Consider the following 20,555-nt stretch of genomic DNA (forward strand, 5'->3'; position numbering starts at 1 on the left):
TAAAGCCAGAAGCCTGCACAAACATTTCTTTATTTGAGGATCTAGGGATTCATGAAGATAGCCCTACTCCAGTGAACTCTGGAGGTCTACTGTACTAAGAGCAAGAGTGTGAATAGTAGTATAGAAAGAGATGTGAATAGTAGTATAGAAAGAGAAGTAACTCTAAAAACTCATTTGAAAATAATCCCATATAAAGTTATTGGAAATAAACAAGTAAAACCAAATGAATTAAATGAAACAGGTTTTCCGGGAAGATGCCATAAGTTTCTTCCAACCTTCAACTGCTAGAGTAAATTTCCACATCACTTCAAACTTTCAATTCAGGGAGCCTAGTCACAGTGACAAAACTGGGCCTTACAATTAAAGCCAGGCCCTAGTTCAGCGAATTACCACTTCTTTTTGCCTATGGACTGAGGAGAATGACTTGTCCAAGATCACTGGGAGATCCCAGACCAGCCCTCAGAACCTTTGACTTCTTCAGTCCATCATTCTGAATACCCCCTATCCCCATCCTGAACACCCTCCACATGATCAATGCCTTACATACCTTCTGGAATTCGACTTGAAACAAAAGAATTATTTGGAATCACTGGTTTATGACAGACAGGATTATGTATTCTGGTCCCAGAGCATATTGGCAGAAAGTTCACTGGAGGGACACTGTACTTGTGATGGGTATTTGTTAGTAAATTGACTATTTCTGATTCTTCCTCTAAAAGAGTAATCAAAGAATACACAACAGGTTCTGAAGTTTCTGCAAATGTCAAGGCCTTGCCATAAAGGAACTCAGAAATATGTAAACGACAAGCCAGAGGTAGATTGTCATTGGTGGAATAAAATGCCACAAGGGGAGCTTCGTAGGGGTATTTGTGGTCTTTAGAAAAACGAATTTCAAGTTCATATAAAAAAGATGCATCTTCGTCAGCATTAAGATGAGAATCATCAACACTTCTTTCCACTCTTCCAACAATCTGATTTGGGGGCACTTCATGCTTAAATTTGCATTTTGATCCAAATTTACAATTTCCTTTGAGGTAAAATTTACAAACTTCAAGTGAAGTCTCTTGTACATTTTTGATACTTTCCTTTTGCTTGGATTTGCAGAATTTACTTGTCAAATACTCCAGTTCTAATCCAATGGTCCAGACTCTGTTCTGAATCCTTTCTATGAATTTTTCTCCACAGATTGACTTGAGAGCAAATGCCTCTTCCTGCCGCTGTTCCACACACTCATCCACGCTTATGTGTGCAACTGCCTCAGAGACCTTCATCCTCTCTCCAAACGTCTCAGAAAAACACTGGGTGAGTAGATGTTCTAGTGATGCCCCCACATCTCCACCACAAACCCTCAGGGCTGCCTGACAGCGCTCTGTGTTGAAACCATACCTGCCAAGTGTGAAACAACAAAAAAGGAGTCATAGAAAATCACAGAAGTGAGATTCACTTAAATACACTTATGTGAAGTTATAACTATATCTAGGCAGGGTTTGTATTTTGAAAAAGAGGACCTGATAATATTAATTCCTCCTTAATCTCCCTAACCTAAAAGAGAGAATACTTCTGGAACCCACACAATAGGAAAGCACTCAAAATGGGGGAGGGTAGCTGGGTTTACAATATGCCTTCCTTTCTGTGAATTCTCCTGCAACTCCTACAAATGTTGAAAGCAATCACCTGGAAAGTTTTTGCATGGCAAATGTTGAGACCGTAAACTCTGGATTATGAGGCTCCACCAGGCATGAGCCAGCATATTCCAAAGGATCAGAGTCGGGAACAAGGGAAGCTTCTCGTCCAGCAGACCAGTACTGTGCATCATCACAATCAGGCTCATCATCTTCCTCCTCCCCAGAAATGCTTCTCCTGGAAAAAGTAACATGTTCATATTTTATATATTAATTTCTACTTACTTCAAAGAAAAACTTAGCACGAGTCTAAGAATTTAATTTAAAAAGCCAAAGACATGGGATTCTGACCACTATTCAGTCACTGATTTAATCTTTTATTCACCTATTAATTTATATCTTGAGAATTAACATTTATCAGGCACTTACTGCATGCTAGGTACTATGTTAAGTATTTTATATGTACTATCTCTTTTAAAATCTTCCTAATAACCCAACCAGATACTATTGGAATCTCCATTTTTCAGATGATCATCTAAATCTTAGAGAGGATGAGTAACTGCTATAGGTTATCCAGCAAAGAGCAACTGGAGATTTTAACCAAGGCAGTCTACGCTAGAGCCTGTATTCTTAACTACAGAAGTCTTGGCTCTCCTCTTTCCTCTCATTAACAAAACCACCTTTAATTTTTTGCTTTGCTGCATAACCACCTTTCCCAAATCTAAGAGAGATTAAGATATTTGTAGATAAGATAGAAATTGAGCTGCTCAATACTGACCATTCATTAATTCTGGCAAGTGGAACGAATTAACCACTGAAATGAAAAAGCAAAATAGCCACAAAAGTAAAACCTATTTCTCTTAGGCAGGTGGTCATGAGTAGTGTAATCTTAAGATTTTTATCTTATCAACTCAATATTTGCTCCTGGAACAATATTTCTACTTGTTCACTGCAAGGTTTTATTTGGAAGGTTATCAATAGAGCAATTACTGAATCCACATTAGCATTGTCTGAGGAAAAAGATGAAAAGGCAATCTGAACCACTACTCACAGATACTGCAAAACAAACTCATTCTAAAACTGTTGCTGACAATTTTTATTCTTGCATTTCTCTTAGCTCACGTTCAACTAGTTATTATAGCCACAACAGGATCAGTGTTGATACAGTATTCATAGGACACACAGGGTCTTCCCTGTAGGTGAAGATGCTTCCTTAATATAATAATTTACTCAAATAAAATAATTTACTCTGATCCAGCATCGACATCTTGTTCTTGCAGGTCTCGGAGAAGAGCTTTCACTTTCTCTTGATTCTCAGAAGTCATATGTAGAGTCTGTAAGGGCACTTTGGCTTTGGGCTTCCATTTGGAGTGTGCTTCTCCTCCTTTTCTTATGCTACTGTTGCTAGGTCTGCAGAGACACAAAGGCAAAATTACACATTTACCTATAATCAGAATTTGTACACTCTCCTTAGAGTCCCAAATATATACAACACAAAGTAGATGGTCAAGTATCTTACAAAAGATGACAATGCATGGGAAGAAGTTCTCTGTTTTCTATATTCCTCACCAGACTCCTTTATGTTGGAACTGCTGGAAAAACACTGATCAGATTCTTAATCATTAAAACTGGTTTCACTAACTCAAGAACCCTCTGGAAAAAACAACACTATCATGACTCCTTCTGTACTAGAGAACTTTCTCAAGAAATATGCTTCACAAAAAAAGTGTTTATTGCATTCTATGTTAGGTAGCCAATCTGAAAACAATCAAGTTCCCTCACCTGTTTCCTGACACTGACTTAAAAAAAAATTTTTTTTTTTCCCTTTATTGATTTTTGGAGAGAGGAAGGGAGAGGGAGAGAGATAGAAACATCGATGAGCAAGAACATCAACTGGCCGCCTCCTACATGCCCCCCACTGGGATTTGGCCCACAACCTGGGCATGTGTCCTGACCAGGAATTGAACTGGCGACCTCTTGGTGCAAGTCTATTCTCAACCACTGAGCCACCCCCGCCAGGATGACATTGACTTTTCTGAGGCACCCAGGCCAGCTGTCTTGTATAAATTCCCACAATTTGGATTTGGCTGATTGTTTCCTCATCATTAGTTTAAAAAAGGGGTGGGGGGAGAACCCCCACGGTGCTCCTATTTCATCCACCACTTATTTGTAAACCCCTGTATTTTGTCTTCCTTCCTGCTACTAAGGATAAATCATCCTTGATCCTAACATCAATCCCTCTATTTGTACACTGTGTCCCAATGTCTTTAATCTCCTCAGGGAAATCATTCCAGCATTTAAACCCCTCTCTACTTCATCAATTCTTCTCCATTGGATCATCCCCATCAGCACATACACAGGCTACATAATATACACTATCTTAAAAAAAAAAAAACCAACAAAACTCTCCCTTTGACTGCACATCTCCCTCAGGCTATAGTCCTCTCTCTCCTTCCCCGCTGCCAGTTATAGCACAACTCAAAAGGTTTAGCTACCTCACTTTGTCTCCACTTGCTTTCCTCTTCTCTCAGAAACAACTCCAGTGAGGGCTCCCTTCCTACCAACTACACCAAACAGCTCTTGTCAAGGCTACTCATGCTATCCACATTGCCAGATCCAGTGGACAACTGTCAGTGCACATTTCTCTTGACCTATCAGAAGCATTTTTTTTTTTTACATCTAAGTATCCCTTTAAGTATCTAGTCCAATCTGATTAAGTAATTTCATTTAAATCACCTTTATTTCTTGACTTCCAGAAACCATGCTCTTAGTTTTCCTCCTACTTCATTGGCAACTCTTTCTCAATTCTCCTTGTTTGATTCTCCTAATCGCTCTCAGCTCTCAAGCCTAGAGTTCCAGGCTCAAAGTTCTTCTCTATAGTCTATCTCATCCAGCCTCATAGCTTTAAATAGCATTTATTTATAGAGCACTCATATATTTATTTCTCTACCCTAGGTCTTTTTCTTGAACTCCAGACATATGCTAAATTGCCAATGACATCTTCACTTGGAGAGTACCTCTTAACTGGCTTCCTGGTTCCAACCCATGCCCCCTGTAGTCTATTCTCCACACAGCACACTGAGCAGGGGTGGAAGAACTGAGAGGGAGGCAGGGGCAGCAAGAGCTAAAATCTAGCCCGTGCTGTGCTTGTCAAGTCATGTATCCTGAGGCTATAACTGCCCAAAGAAAGGGGCACTTTTTTTTTTTTTTAAATCCTCACCCAAGGACATTTTTCCATTTTTTGTTCAGATAGAGTGGGAGGGAAAGAGAGACAGAGAGAAATATCGACGTGAAAGAGATGTATCGAGTGGCTGCCACTTGCATGACCCAACCAGGGCCAGGGACAAACTGCAACCGAGGTACGTGCCCTTAGCGGGAACCGAACCCGGGTCTCTCTGGACCGCAGGCCGACGCTCTAACCACTGAGGCAAACCGGCCAGGGCCACATTTTCTAATTCACATAACAGGATATACTAAATAGTAGCAACTCTGGCCAGAGGGATTGGTGTCACACACCCTTATCTTATACCCTGCAACAACTTCCCTTCTTACTCAAAGCCAAAGCCAAAGCCAGTCCTTATACTAGCCTATAAAGTCCTACAAAGTGTAGCCTTCCAGATCTAACTGCCTATCACTCTCCTTTTTACCCATCTACCCTAGCCACTGGGTTCCCTGCCATTTCCTACCCCTTCTAAGCACACTCCTGGCTTAGGGACTTTGTACTTGCTGTTGCTTCTGCTTTGAATGTTCTTCCCTCAGCTAGCTTCACAGCTCACCCTTTCATTTCTTTCTTGTCCATGCTCAAATTATTAGGGAAGCTTTCTGTGATCATCGTACATAAAATAACAAACTAGTGAAAATACCAGCAATCTATCTTGGTATTTTCTATCACCTCTACCCTCCTTCATTTTCCTCCATTGCACTTACAACCTGACATAGTACATATTTATTTATGGTCTTTATACTTTAAACCTCCTTCTGTGAAGACAAGGACAATGTTTTATTCATTGCTGTAATTTTAGTCCCTAAAACAAGCACCTGGTGTATAGCAGGCACTCAGTCAACATTTGTTGCATGGATTAACGTCAAAGACTGCAAGAACCTATGATGTTTGTGTTTTCAAAAAGAATGGAGCTGCATCTAACTCAGAAATTGGGTTCTTAAGTCAGCAGCTGAGGTGAAAATATAGTTTAAAATTACTCTGGAAGAGTCCTTAAAATGGTGCCAAGTTTGAGACTTGCTATAGTATTTCTCAATATGTCCAAAATGACCATTTTTCTTCTAGAATGAAAAAAAAAAAAAAGTAGATTCTCTTGTTGAATAACAGATGAAGTATTTGGTTATGTTAGGCATTGTGTGTGAAAAACATACATTTAAACCCTAAAATCACACACTCAGTGTATCAGAGGTTTAAACTACAAGACGCACTTGCAAACTGAGACTGAGGAAATAGTGGATTCTTCTCTCCATATCTTGCTCACTAGGGGGCCCAGATTCATTTAGTGGTAAGTTTTAACTACTTAAATGCTATCTGTTTTTCTTTTTCTTTTTTCCTGAATGCATATAGTTGAATTCATTTAAGTTAAAAGCATGTATGAGCCCTGGCCGGTTTGGCTCAGCAGTTGGAGCGTTGGCCTGCAGACCAGAGAGTCCCGGGTTTGGTTCCTGCTAGGGGCATATACCAAATAAATAAATAAATAAATAAATAAATAAATAATAAAAGCATGTATGATACAGTTAAACTCTAGTACTCATCTATATTCCTTTCTAATAATATTTAGTTGAGAATTATTCTCACAGAAGTGTGTGTATACATATATAGCTTTTTAAAAATTATTATTATTTTCAATCCTCACCCAAGGATATTTTTCCATTTATCTTCAGATAGAGTAGGAGACAGGGGAAGGGAGGAGAAGGGAGAGTGAGTAGGAGACTGAGTGAGAGAGAGAGAAAGAGATGAGAGAGACACATCAATTGGTTGCCTCCCGCATGATCCTGACCAGGGCTGGGGACCGAACCCCAACTCAGGTACATGCCCGTGACTGGAATCGAACCCGCGACTCTTCGGTTTGTGGGCCGATGCTCTAACCGCTGAGCCAAACTGGCCAGGACTAGCTCTTAAATACTCTCTCCATCTCTAAAAATTCCCATAGAAACACAGTGCAGTTTGAGAGACAATTACAATTTTACATATATATTGCATAGCATGCAGTAGCAAATCTTTTTTTTTTTTTTTTTTTAATCCTCATCCGAGGACATTTTTCCATTTTTTGTACAGACAGAGTGGGAGGGAGAAAGAGGAAGAGAGAGAGAGAGAGAAACATCGATGTGAAAGGGACACACCGAGTGGCTGCCACCCGCACAACCAACCAGGGCCGGGGACAAACTGCAACCGAGGTACATGCCCTTAGCGGGAACCGAACCCGGGCCTCTCTGGACCGCAGGCGGACACTCCAACCGCTGAGCCAAACCGGCCAGGGCGCAGTAGCAAATCTTTACTTTCATTAAATATTCATTAGAATTATCAGAATTTATTCATTATTTAGAAGCTGACTATGAGAGAAGCCTCAGTATGACATCTGTCACTGGTCATCACATGAAACACCAGTGAAGATTTGGTCAATCTGGTTGGAAAACAGATCATTCATCAATTAGAAGAGTCCAATCAGGTCACATATTTGGACCTTCAAACTATAAAGCCTAAGAAATACTTAATATAGTTTTCATCACTTTCATCATTTCCAATATTTACTTTCCTAGTAACACTGGTTACAATAACAATATTACACTCAATTCACAGCATCACGGGGAAGTTCAAGTTAACTTCATATTTTGAACTTCCAAAAAGAAAAAGCTGTTATTTGACATCTTGCCTTTAGACTATATTATAAAGAGGGGGACTGAAAAGTTTTAAAATGAGAGGAACAATTAACTTGAACAGAATTACTTGGCATTTCTTTCCCCTTCTCTTAGCATCTGTTGTCTCATAGATCAGGAATTGATATTGTTTCCATACTTGAACATTCAAAGAGCATAATACCTGGCAGAGGCCCTTGATTCACTGAAGATACAAAAGTCATCGCCATCATCCCAAATTCTACTTGAGGCCTTTCTATTGCCACCACTGCCACTACCACCACTGCCACCCCCGTGAGATTTATTAGAGTGACTCCTGCCTCCTCTTCCTCCTCCTCTCGAAGACCCTTTTCCACTTCCTTTGCCTGGCTTGCCTTTTCTTCTTACAGAAGAACTCATTTTCACCTGCAAGAGAAAAAAATAATACAGACATCATAAAACCAGACAAGTATAATAGTTCTTTGTTTTCAAAGTTATGGATATAGCCTATTTTTAAAAAATAAAGAAAATGCACATTTTAAAAGGGCCAGTTTACAGAAAGCATGAATTCACAAAAGTTGCTTCACAAAAGATTTACAAGCACATCCCCATCAGGATTAATATTTAGTGAGTTTCTCTGATACAGATTTCTTCACCGGCGATGTGCATCAGAAACACATGAAGAAGTTCCAAACACACATGCCTAGGCTCCAATCCTACATTTTGATTTGGTTATATCTGGTACAAAGTTTCAAAAGTTCTAGTTGAGTAAAGATGTTTTCATGTATTGAATATGTGACTTAATAAACAAAATTTAAATTTACATATACACTTTCAGAACACAGCCCTCAGAGATTATGTCTGGGGGGAGTAAAAGTGTAGAGTTTTTGTATGCAATCCAAGTTAAGTTGATATCAGCTTAAAATAAAATGTTATAACTATAAGATGTTTTAGGTTAGCATCATGGAAACCACAAAGTGAAAAAATAAAATAGATACACAAAAAATAAAGAGAAAGAAATAAAAGCATACCACTACAGAAAATCATCAAATCACAAAGGAAGAAAAAAAGAGAAAGAAAGGGATAATGGATTTATAAAACACAAAGGAAGCAATTAATAAAATGGCAATAGTAAGCCCTAGTTATCAATAATTACTGCAAATGTAAAGAGACTAAATTCTCCAGTCAAAAGACATAGAGTGGCTAAATGGATGAAAAAACAAGACACAACTATATGCTATCTACTACAGAATTGCCACAGCTTTAAGGAAACACATAGATTGAAAGTGAAGGGATGGAAAAAGATACACCATGCAGATGGAAACCAAAAGAGAGCAAGGATAGCTATACTTATAGCAAACAAAATAGACTTTAAGTCAAAATACCTAGGAATAAATTTAACCAAGGAGGAGAAAGACCTGTGCACTGAAAACTTTAAGACGTTAAAAAAAGGAACTGAAGGAGACAGATATAAATGGAAAGATATTCTGTGCTCATTGATCGGAAAAGTTAATATTGTTAAAATGTCCATACTATCCCATGCAATCTACAGATTCAGTGCAATCCCTATAAAATTCCAATGACATTTTTCTTTCTTTTTTTTTTTTTAATCCTCACCTGAGGACATTTTTCCATCTTTTGTACAGATAGAGTGGGAGGGAGAGAGAGGAAGAGAGAGAGAGAGAGAAACATCGATGTGAAAGGGACACATCGAGTGGCTGCCACCCGCACGACCAACCAGGGCCGGGGACAAACTGCAACCGAAGTACATGCCCCTAGCGGGGGCCGAACCCGGGTCTCTCCGGACCGCAGGCCGACGCTCTAACCGCTGAGCCAAACCGGCCAGGGCTCCAATGACATTTTTCTCAGAAATAGAACAACTAATTTGTATGAACATTTCCTAAAATTTTTTGAAACCACAAAAGACCCCAAATAGCCAAAGCAATCTTGAGAAAGAAGAGCAAAGCTGAAGGTATCATATTTCCATAATTTTAAACTATATTACAAAGCTACAGTAATCAAAACACTATGGTATTGGCATGAAAACAGATATATAAATAAATGGAACAGAATAGAGAGCCCAGATATAAACCCATACATGTATGGTCAATTAATTTATAACAAAGGAACCAAGAATATATAACAGGGAAAGGGCCATCTCTTCAATAAATGGTGCTGGAAAAATTGGACAGCTACATGCAAAAGAATGAAACTAGACTACTATCGTATACCATACACAAAAATGAACTCAAAATGGATTAAGGATTTAAATGTAAGATATGAAATCATAAATCTCCTAGAATAAAACATAGGTGGTAAGCTCCTTGGCAATGGTCTGGTGATACAAACAAGTAGGGCTATATTAAACTAAAAAACTTTAACAAAGCAAAAGAAATCATCAACAAAATTAAAAGGCAACCTATTGAATGGGAGAAAATATCTGCAAATCATATATTTGATAAGGAGTTAATATCCAAAATATATAAAGAACTCATACAGCTCAATAGGTAAAAAAACAAAAAAACCTCACCAATATCTAATTTAAAAAATGGGCCCAGCCAGTGTGGCTCAGTGGTTGAGCATCGACCCATGCACCAAGAGGCCGCTGGTTCAATTCCAGGTCAGGGCACATGCCCAGGTTGAGGGCCTGACCCACAGTGGGGGGGATGCAGGAGGCGGCCAATTGATGTTCCCTCTCATCAATGTTTCTATCTCTCCCTCTTCCTTCCTCTCTCTCTCTCTCTCTAATATCAATAAAAGAAAAAAGAAAAGGAGCAGAAAGAAGACATATAGACAACCAATTGGTAGAAGAAGGATTATGTCTATTTTGATTAACACTGTACCTCTAACATAGTATCTAGCATATAGTAGGAATTTAGTACTGTGGGGTGAATTACTGAAGGTTGAGTAAATTATTGATATGAGAATGGAGATTCATTCGTTTTTTTTTTTATTCATTCCACAAATATTTATTGAGCACTTATTGTGTTGCTAGGTACTAGGGATATAACAGCCAGAAGAAAAAAATTCCTGCCTCATGATGCTTACCAGCTAGAAGGTAAAACAGACAATAAATACACAGATTTGTAATATCAGTTAAGTGCTATGTAGAAAAATAAAAACCCTGAGGTTGTTATTTTAAGTAGAGTGGTTAGGTAAGGCCTCTCTTAGATCATATTTGAACAGACACCTGAATTGAGAGAATGAGTCATGAAATAGCTGTGAAAAGAGCATTCTAAGCAGAAGCAGTAATAGGTACAAAAGTGTCAAGTCCTGAAGATCTTTAATGCACTGGAGTGGATGAACAGTAAGAAGTCTGGTGGGTCTGTGAGGAAAGGGGATGAGGTCAGAGAAGAGAGGCCACATAGGCCTTGGAAAGGACCTTGAATTTTACTCTAAATAGTTGTGTCGTGAAACCAATTCTACTGTAGGCTAATTGATATAAATAAGAGGTAAGTTCCTACAGCACCTCATCAATGTTACAACAAAGTTGAACTAAAACGACATTATTCGAGGACCTTCTGTATAATAAGTCACTAGAAAGCTGATGCAAAAGCTTGACAAGACTGACTTATGTTAAAAAATTATTTTTTCTTTATTGTTTTTAAAGAGAGGAAGGGAGAAGGAGAGATAGAAACATCAATGAGAGAGAACATCGAATGGCCGCCTCCCGCATGCCCCCAATTGGGGATTTGGCCCACAAGCTGGGCATGTGCTCTACCGGGAAGTGAACCAGCGACCTCTTGGTGCATGGGTCAATGCTCAACCCCTGAGCCACACTGGCTGTACCCATTTTTAAAATTAGATATTTTAAACAATTACTCTAGAACTATGTAAAGAATAAAAATTTGGGGGGTGAGATAGGGGGGCAGTGAGGAAAAACCAGAAGGCCAGTTAGGAAATTAATGCAGTTATTCAGGCAGGAGAAAAAACTCAGTGGGCTAGACTAGGGTGGAAACAGTGGAGTTGAAAAGGAGTCATAGATTCTGAAAATATTTTAAAGGTAGAGGAATTAGATGAAAGGTATGAAAAATAAGTGTCTAGAATTATGGTAAGATTTTTTTGGCCTAGGTTAACCAGGCGAATCATGGTGTCATGTGCTCAGAACAGGAATAATGGGGAGAAAATGATCCGGGGGGGTGGGTAAAGAGTCACAAGTTCAGGCTGGATATGTTACATTTGAGATGCCTTTTTGATACTAAAATGGAGCCCTGGCCAGTTTGGCTCAGTGGTTAGAGCATCGGCCTGCGGTCCAGAGAGACCCAGGTTCGGTTCCCACTAAGGGCATGCATCTCGGTTACAGTTTGTCCCCAGCCCTGGTTGATCGTGTGGGTGGCAGCCACTTGATATGACCCTTTCACGTCGATGTTTCTCTCTCTCTCTCCCTCCCACTCTATCTGAACAAAAAATGAAAAAATGTCCTCGGGTGAGGATTAAAAAAAAAGGTACCCAAATGGAGATATGTAGAAGGTAGTTGGATATAGAAGTTTGAGATGAAAACCTTGTAAGGTAAATATTATTTTCTATGTTATAGAAGAGACTTGTCTAATGTCAACAATGACAGAAACAAAGTCTGAAACAATCCATTTGATTCCCAAGCTGAAATTCTTTCCATATCATCTCCTTACCACACACACGTACCAATTCAAAAGTTAACAATAAGCTTTCCTCCCTTAGATTTGTGCCTGTGTCTTAATTTATAAAGGTGACTGAGTGACAACACAGAGAGTTAATGCCATTGAAAGAAAAGTTCAGTGTTATAGTTGCCCTAGAAAGGGAAGTCATGTCATGCCACCAGAAGCTTAAGAGTCGCATGCTCTACTAACTGAGATCTGTTATGGTGGAAAACATGCCTTGTCTTCCCCGATTGCTGGCAAGAGTAGAGTTTTTGGGGTACCGCTGGAATAAGCATTTCCGGAGGCCCCCTTAAGAGGATGAGATATGGTAGAAAGCTTTATTTTTGTGGAACTACATCGCTGGGTTTCCAAAGTCCCATTTCCCTTAGTCCAGACACAGAAGAAGTAGAGCTGGGGTTTTAGTAGAGCTAAAATCAGAACCAGTGCCCAGTTTCCTTTCCATGTTGGAGCCAGGTCCAGTTTAGCATCAGGCTAGTTACAGTCCATTAGTCCATTGTGTGTGGGTCCACATGGCCATGGGCCATATGGGCAAATGCAGGGAAGGAGGAGCAGAAGAACCCCACAGGCCCAGAGTCACAGGAGTCCCAAGAGAGCCAAGGGAGCAAACTCTTTTGTTTAGGGGGTTAGGTATCCCAAATCTTCGTGCCCTTGCAGTGGCCATGCCCATTCTAGCCAACCACCTCTATCCCCAGGTGTGACTTTACTGGCATGTCTCTACCTTTCCTTTGCTGGCCCCCTGAGGAGTGTAAAGTTGTAGCTTCCTGGTGAAGCTGCCTAAACGACATGCCTATAATATCTGGCCTTCCCTTTGCTCTTTTCCGCTTATTAATAACTAATTATTAAGGTATCAAGGGCACATACAAGAATTAACCAATGAATGCATAAATAGGTGGAACAACAAATCAATATTTTTTTCTCTCTCTCTCCCTTCCTCTAAAATCAATAGATAACACATAAATAAATAAATACATAAACAAAGAAGAGTGGCTAGCCAGCTGGAAAAGCCACAGCAAGTTTGCCTAAAGAGCAATCAAAAACTTGTCTCACACCAATCCAGAAAGTGTTACCTTTACAGTTTGATCTGAGATCTGCTCTCAAATTCTGCCTGAAGACTTGCTGGCTGTACCCTATATGACTATCCCCAGCCGTTTTCCAGGGAACGGGAATTAGGTTGTACAATCCACATAGATTCACTATTCTATCCCATTTAGTATGGGAAGATTCCAACTATCCTTTTTCACCGTGAACACAGGGACCTAAATTTGGCTCGGAGTACCCTTTGTTCCACACCCAAGTTTTGTTCCCAGGAACAGAATCACTAAGCTGGGCGCTCCTCACTGACACACGCCACCCCCCTTCCCTTTCGGGCAAAAATCTCTACTGGCCCCATATGTCCAGCTCCCTGCAGATACCCAGACCTGGTACCTTTCCTGGAGCATGCGACGTCCCCGGTCCTCTCCCCCGAGGGGCCACTCGGTCCGAGATGGAGAACACAGGAAATGAAACCCGAGCCCCTCCACTCCAACCCTTTGCCCGCTCCGAGCCCGAAGTCCGCTCTCCGCCTCCAGCCGGCCCCAGGGTCTGGGGTGTGCTGGGCCTGACTCACCGGCCCCGCCTCGGGACAGGAGGCGGTAGGAGGGTCTGCACGCTGACAACAGAACGCCGCGCAGACCACGCACCCCGACACACCCCTAGTCCGCGGACGGCGAGGCCGCACGGCTCGCGGGGCGGCTTCCCGGCGGCTGTCAGGAGGGAGCGCTCAGCCGCGAGGAGTCCCGCCAGGATCCGCCGCCCCCTGGGCTCTCACCTGGAGCAGCTCGGCCGCGGCCCAGCGGCGGCTCCACAGCCCTGGCGCCTTCTAATTGGCTCAGACTTGGCCCCTCGCATTTTCGCTTCCGGGTGAGAGGTGCCTGGTCGCCCCGGCAACCGAGTCGCACTCCGCGGGGAGCTAGCGGCAGGTTTCCTGTTCGCCGCAGAGCTGGCGGCTCAGGGGGAATCGCAGAGCCCAGAAAATCTCTCCAGCACCTCTCAGCCGAGTGAGTGGCCTTCTTCCCCACGCCCGGGGCGGGGAAGGGCGCCTCTCAGTAGAACTCGCACTGATCCCGAGCTCGGCCCCGGCGACGCCGGTGCCCGGTGACACATTTCCTGAGCGTCCACCCTGCGGTGGGGTGGGGGCGCGGAGAGCCCCTGGCCTGAGAGTCAGGAAACCGGGACTCTCGCTCTGATTCGGCCGTTGATTTGCTGCTGTGACCACTTGGGCAAGTGCCGACCTCTCTGGGTTTCGTTTCCTCTGTGCTGCCGGACCATCTCCTCCTCTTCGGTTCCTTCTAGCTCGACGTGCCCAAACTTGGAATATGGGACCACTGAGGAGCCACTGAAAACAGTTCGCTTTCTCGTGTGATCAAGTTAACTGCTCTGTACTTAACGATTGCTCTCCAGGTCCATTCATTCAGTAGACATTCAATTCCTGCTAGTAAGTGCTAATTACTGAGCAGGACACTAGGATGAGGAAAGAAATTTGCCTAATCTGTGATCACTGACCTAAACGACTTGCGTATATGATGGGGGGTTCTGGCACAGACGCGTTGTTTTGTTTTGTTTTGTTTTGAAATAGGGCCCTACTTGCTATGTTAGAAATAGGCCAACGTGTTATGGGGTCTCCTAGAGGAGTCTGGGGGTGAGGGGGGAAAAGAAAGTCTTTGCTCTGGTGATACCTCTGTTTTTCTCTGTGACTTCTTTAGGGAAAAATTTTCAACCTTGTTTTCCAGTTCACTAATTTTCTTTTCGATGGTTTCTTTGCTATTTGGCCCTTCTATGGCGTCCATTTCATCAATAATTTATGTTCCAGATTGCCAATTTGCTGTCTTTCTTAACCACCTGTTCCTGTCTCAAGGCTGTTAAACTATTTTAAAGTCTCCTACCTACTGTGTTATTAACTCTTGCTTCCTCAGAGGGGATGAGCCAGTAGCTTTTCTTAACTGGCACCTAAATTCATTTTTAAATTAAAAATATCCGTTCTCTTGCCTCACCCAGAGAGATTCTGCTTCAGTAGTATAAGGTGAGCCTAGGAATTGAAAACATCCAAGGTAATTGTGATGCATGGGCCACACTTTGAGTAACATGCTGGCAGACTCTGTTGTTCTAGAAGTTAGAGTTTATTTTCTCAACATACATGTTTTCTTCAGCATTGGAAAATTTTAGTTTTTAATGTTTTAGTCTACTAAAATGTCCCAGTGCTCTGAGGCATAGGTTCACCCTAGTCATTGGTTTCTTTCTTTTTTACCTGGTCTCCATTTCAATCTCATTCTTTTTGAACCCCCACCCCCACCCCTCCTCATTTACTATTTTTATTTTATTTTTACTCCTTCTGCCAAATCAGAGATTCCTCATTTTACCTTATCTCTGAGACAATCCATAGATCATATAAGCTACCCAAAAGAAAAAATATATATGTCCATATAAAAACTTTTATGAATATCCATAGCAGCATTATTTATAATAGCCAAACTGGAAACAACCCAGCTGTCCATCAACTGATGAATGGTAAAATGTGTTATTTCTGTACAATGGACTATTATTCAGCAATAAAAAGAGATGAAGTACTGATACAACATGGATAAACCTTGAAAGCATGCTAAATAAAAGAAGCCAATCACAAAGGATTATATATTGTATGATTTCATATATATGAAATGTGCAGAGTACGCAAACCCATAGAGACAGAAAGCAGATTAGTGGTTGCTAGTGGCTGAGGCTGGGGTGGGGTGGGGTGGGGAATTAAGGGAATGGAGAATAGCTACAAATGGGTACATGATTTCTTTGGGGGGGTAATAAAATATTCTAAAATTAGATTGTGGTAATAATTACACAAATGAATAGTCTAAAATTATTGAATTGGCCCTGGTGAGTGTGGTTCAGTTGGTTGAGTCTCCTCCCATGCAACAAAAGGTCGCTGGTTTGATTCCCAGTTGGGGCACAGGCCTGGGTTGCCAGCTGCATCCCCAGTGAGGGGGCATGCAGGAGGCAACCAATGGATTTTTTCTCTCATATTGATGTTTTTCCCTTCTCCTCTCCCTCTCCCTTCCAGTCTCTTTAAAATCAATAAAAACATTTTAAAATAACTTAAGAATATTGAATTATATAATTTTAAAGGGTATGTTTTGTGGGATGTGAATTATATATTAATAAAACTGTTATAACAAACGAACACACACATAAAAGTGGATCATCTGACAAAATTATTTCCCCGGGAACCCTATACTAGATAATGGAATGTCAAGTAATTATGTTTGTGATCATATGAAGTGAGTCTATTTTAAGTTTATTTGACTTTTCCTAAATCTTTTAAAACAGCTGAAGAGGTGTATAAAATAAACTTTATATTTCCAAATGGAGACAAGTATGGTAAGCATACATTTCAATTACTTTTTCTCTATAGACAAAAATTAAATATCTTAAGAGTAAAAAAATGAGACTGTCACATTTTATATGACTACTACAGGGATATTAATAAAATAACATAAACAGATTTTAAATCTAAATTCTAATGTTAAGTCTACAGGCAGTGTGCCTTGGTAACCTATGGGATCTATCAGTCTTCCTGGCCATTGGGTCTCAATGATTACAAGACCTTCTGAGCTCTTCATCTCTGGTCTCATTGGTTTCAGTGCTAGGGAGCCAAAGGAGCCAAAGAGACCCAACGTGTAGTTGTGATTAGGCTTGAATATAAATACTTTATTTCTTAGTCAAAGAGAGTTCCCATATATAATCTTCAGTATTTTTCTCTTGTTTAGATGGTGATTGTACAAGAACACCTTCTGGAATCATTGAGAGAAATGGAGTAGGTATTCATACCACTCCTAATGGGATTGTCTACACAGGAAGCTGGAAAAATGACAAGGTATTATTGTTGGTTTAAATACAGACAGTGAATTAGTAAACCTATTAAATGATTCCAGGCATTTCTCCATTAATCAAAAAAACACATATGAGTAGACTATACAACCAAAAAGAAAAAGATTTTCTTTTCTTTTATTTATTTATTTATTTTTTATCCTCACCCGAGGACATTTTTTCGTTTTTTGTTCAGATGGAGTGGGAGGGGGAGAAGAGGAAGAGAGAGAGACAGAGACAGAGACAGAGACAGAGACATCGACATGAAAGGGTTGCCACATCGAGTGGTTGCCACCCGCACAACCCAACCAGGGCTGGGGACAAACTGCAACTGAGGTACATGCCCTTAGCGGGAACCGAACCCGGGTCTCTCTGGAAAGCAGGCCAACACTCTAACCACTGAGCAAAACTGGCCAAGGCGAAAAAAATTTTATATATATAAATATATATATACACACGTGCATATGAGTAATATTAAACTATGAACATGAGTAATATTAAACTCGTCTCCTATTTTTTGAGTAAAGCTAACCTCATTACATAATTTTCTCATTTAATCCTCAAAGCAACCTCATGAGGTAGGTACCATTAATATTCCTATTTTACAAATGAGGTAAATCAGGCTCAGGTTTCTTGCCCACCCAATAAGTGATGAAACAAGAATGTGTATCCACATCTGCTTGAATACAATTTTTGTTCTTAATAATGTTCTTAATATTTTACTGTTTCTTGGGTAACTAAAATGATTGCTCTTTAAGATTTTTGATAATTCAAGGTATCTCAAGGTTCCCCATTATCATCATGGTGTTCAAACCATGATGTTCAAGTGTCCCAAATGTTCAAATGCCCCAGATCAGGAACATTTGACTTGGGAGCGGAGGGTGCTTTACAGATACTTATGAAGGAAAATTATTAAAATGTCTTATTTTTTATGGAAATAAAGGGTAATACATTGATAGATTAAATAATAACTAAGTGGATGATAGACGTGTACATTTTCAAAGTGTTCTAGGAAAACTGAAGGTTAGTTACTAGGTCATTTGCTTTGTTACAAACAGATGAATGGTTTTGGAAGACTTGAACATTTTTCAGGAGCAGTATATGAAGGACACTTTAAGGACAATATGTTTCATGGACTAGGGACTTATACATTCCCAACAGGGGCAAAGTACACTGGAAATTTCAATGAAAATAGGTAAGCTTAAAATAAGTCACTGTAGTTCTTATTTCAGGCATGTTTGCTTAAATGTTATATTTCATTAATGCTAAATATTTTTTTGTAATATATTTGGTTAAAATATATTTGGTAAGAAATGTTGGGTTATTTATGGGGAAGAAAGTGTTATGAGATGTTAAGACCATCATGAGCCTTCATTCATGTTGATGATCTGTTAGACTTTTCATTTATTTCCTCTTGAATTCCTCTATTCCTATCAAACTTTGCAGTTAGCTTGGAAATTGAAATTATTGAGAAAATGGAAGCCAAAAATTACTTTCACTTGAAGTATCTTGATACATTTTTTTTTTTTTCCCCCTCACCCGAGGACATTTTTCCATTTTTTGTACAGATAGAGTGGGAGGGAGATAGAGGAAGAGAGAGAGAGGGAAACATCGATGTGAAAGGGACACATCGAGTGGCCGCCACCCGCACGACCAACCAGGGCCGGGGACAAACTGCAACCGAGGTACATGCCCTTAGCGGGAACCGAACCCGGGTCTCTCCGGACTGCAGGCGGACGCTCTAACCGCTGAGCCAAACCGGCCAGGGCTCTTGATACATTTTTAAAAAGCAGCCTTGGGGATAATGTCATGATTATTTGTTTCATTTTGACCTGATAGGTGTATTCATTTTTACTAGGCTAATTTAAAAAATGTAAGCAAAATTAGTTCATTTTCAAATTGTAGAAAGGTACCTACTTTACAAGCTTAATCTTTATACTGAAGACCATGCCATGTCATCCAGAGGTTCATATTCATTTATAAATAGCCCTTTATTATTTCCAGAACTGAAAGTGCAGCCTAATTGTTAGGAAGTGGTTGATGTGAATACATTGAGGATGTGAAACCATTGACTCCATGTTTGTGATGATAACACATAAACTTTTTCAGGTTATGTTAATAAAGGGGGAAAAGTCTAACTATGGAATAAAATCTGTTTGTTTACGTGAAGTGCATTTTTATCACTCTAAAGAGCCCAAGGAAACACCAGCACAGAACACAGCATCCCAAACATAGTTGATGGTCAATACGTGTTCGTTGAATAAATAAATGATCTAATATATACTTTTCATTTTTTAACAGATTGTTTTGGTTTTGTGTAAATTTAGCACATGTGATCCTAAAATCTTGGACATCAAAATTTGTATAATGACAGTGTTCATTTGAAATAGTAATATTAGTAGTTGTTGTTTTGGGTAGGATATGAAAATAGGATGCTGGGTTTTAAATCAAAGTCTGAACATAGAAAACTATAATTTTGTAGACATAGTATATGGTATGTCATAGACTAGACAGTCTTGTATCTGGACTGTAAATTCTTGGTCTTGGTTAATGAACAAACTTTTTTTTTTTTTTACTGTTGCAGGGTGGAAGGTGAAGGACAATATACTGATATCCATGGACTAGAATGGTGTGGTAACTTTCATTTCACAGCTGCTCCAGGCCTGAAACTAAAGCTCCACATGTAGATTTTCTACATTTCAGTTATAATGTGGCAATTGAAGTGTTTAATTATAAGGAAAACAAATCTGTCATATGAAACAATTTCATACACTACCGCTATATTATAATATTGCCAATAAAACCATTACTCACTTAAGCCTTTTTGAACTTTATTTTTTATTTTTATTTTTTTTTATCCTCACCCGAGGATATTTTTCCATTTTTTTTGTACAAATAGAGTGGGAGGGAGAGAGAGGAAGGGAGAGGGGGATAGAGAGAGAGAAACATCGACGTGAAGGGACACATCGAGTGGCTGCCACCCGCACGACCACCAGGGCCAGGGACAAACTGCAACCGAAGTACGTGCCCTTAGCGGGAACCGAACCCGGGTCTCTCTGGACCGCAGGCCGACGCTCTAACCGCTGAGCCAAACTGCCCAGGGCTTGAACTTTATTTTTATCATCTTATAATTAGTTTAAAATAAATTATGTGATTCAATTGAGAGTTTGCTCATTTTAGTAAACACAGCAAAACTATCCAAATTTTGACAAAGTCAATTTCCAATCCTGTGCTTGAATTTTGGCATCTTTAAAAAGTATGTCTAGCCCTGGCCAGTTTGGCACAGCGGTTAGAGTGTCGGCCTGCTGACTGGAGAGTCCCAAGTTTGGTTCCCACTAAGGGCATGTACCTTGACTACAGTTTGTCCCAGGCCCCGGTTGGGGTCGTGTGGGTGGCGACCACTTGATGTGTCTCTTTCACATCGATGTTTCTCTCTCTCTCTTCCCCCATCTCTCCTTCCTGCTTTACTTGAAGATAAATGCAAAAATGTCCTTGGGTGAGGATAAAAAAATAAAAATAGCCCTGGCCAGTTTTGCTCAGTGGTTAGCGTGTCGGCCTGTGGTTCAGA

The 20,555-nt window shown here is 40.3% G+C and overlaps 2 protein-coding genes across 11 annotated transcripts in view; one reads left to right on the plus strand and one right to left on the minus strand.

Annotated features, from left to right (window-relative positions):
• The window catches only part of DHX57 (DExH-box helicase 57), a 57,035-nt gene extending 43,061 nt beyond the window's left edge, over nucleotides 1-13,974 (minus strand). For 4 of the 9 annotated variants that reach the window (XM_036262662.1, XM_036262663.1, XM_036262658.1 and 1 more), the window contains exons 1-5: nucleotides 13,902-13,974; nucleotides 7,663-7,883; nucleotides 2,871-3,032; nucleotides 1,675-1,860; nucleotides 548-1,386 (exon numbers count right to left, since the gene is read on the minus strand). In XM_036262662.1, the coding sequence (XP_036118555.1) occupies nucleotides 548-1,386; nucleotides 1,675-1,860; nucleotides 2,871-3,032; nucleotides 7,663-7,877 (1,402 nt within the window). In that variant the 5' untranslated portion in view covers nucleotides 7,878-7,883; nucleotides 13,902-13,974. Of the gene's footprint in view, nucleotides 1-547; nucleotides 1,387-1,674; nucleotides 1,861-2,870; nucleotides 3,033-7,662; nucleotides 7,884-13,519; nucleotides 13,589-13,700; nucleotides 13,781-13,901 lie in introns of those variants that run through there. The other 5 variants (XM_036262665.1, XM_036262659.1, XM_036262660.1 and 2 more) reach the window with 5 other exon arrangements.
• An 8-nt stretch (nucleotides 13,975-13,982) lies between these two features.
• Nucleotides 13,983-19,804, plus strand: MORN2 (MORN repeat containing 2). 2 transcript variants are annotated; one of them, XM_036262668.1, is made up of 5 exons: nucleotides 13,983-14,130; nucleotides 16,448-16,498; nucleotides 16,888-16,994; nucleotides 18,046-18,182; nucleotides 19,572-19,804. In XM_036262668.1, exons 4-5 carry the CDS (start codon nucleotides 18,046-18,048, stop codon nucleotides 19,672-19,674), a joined length of 240 nt encoding a protein of 79 aa, XP_036118561.1. In that variant the 5' UTR covers nucleotides 13,983-14,130; nucleotides 16,448-16,498; nucleotides 16,888-16,994; the 3' UTR covers nucleotides 19,675-19,804. The 2 variants fall into 2 exon arrangements, with proteins under 2 accessions (XP_036118561.1, XP_036118562.1); XM_036262669.1 differs by lacking the exon at nucleotides 16,448-16,498 and having other exon boundaries at nucleotides 14,047-14,130; nucleotides 19,572-19,780.
• The last annotated feature ends 751 nt before the right edge of the window (nucleotides 19,805-20,555 follow it).

The sequence above is a fragment of the Molossus molossus genome, unplaced genomic scaffold (genome assembly GCF_014108415.1).
Source record: "Molossus molossus isolate mMolMol1 unplaced genomic scaffold, mMolMol1.p scaffold_m16_p_15, whole genome shotgun sequence".
NCBI lineage: Eukaryota > Metazoa > Chordata > Mammalia > Chiroptera > Molossidae > Molossus > Molossus molossus.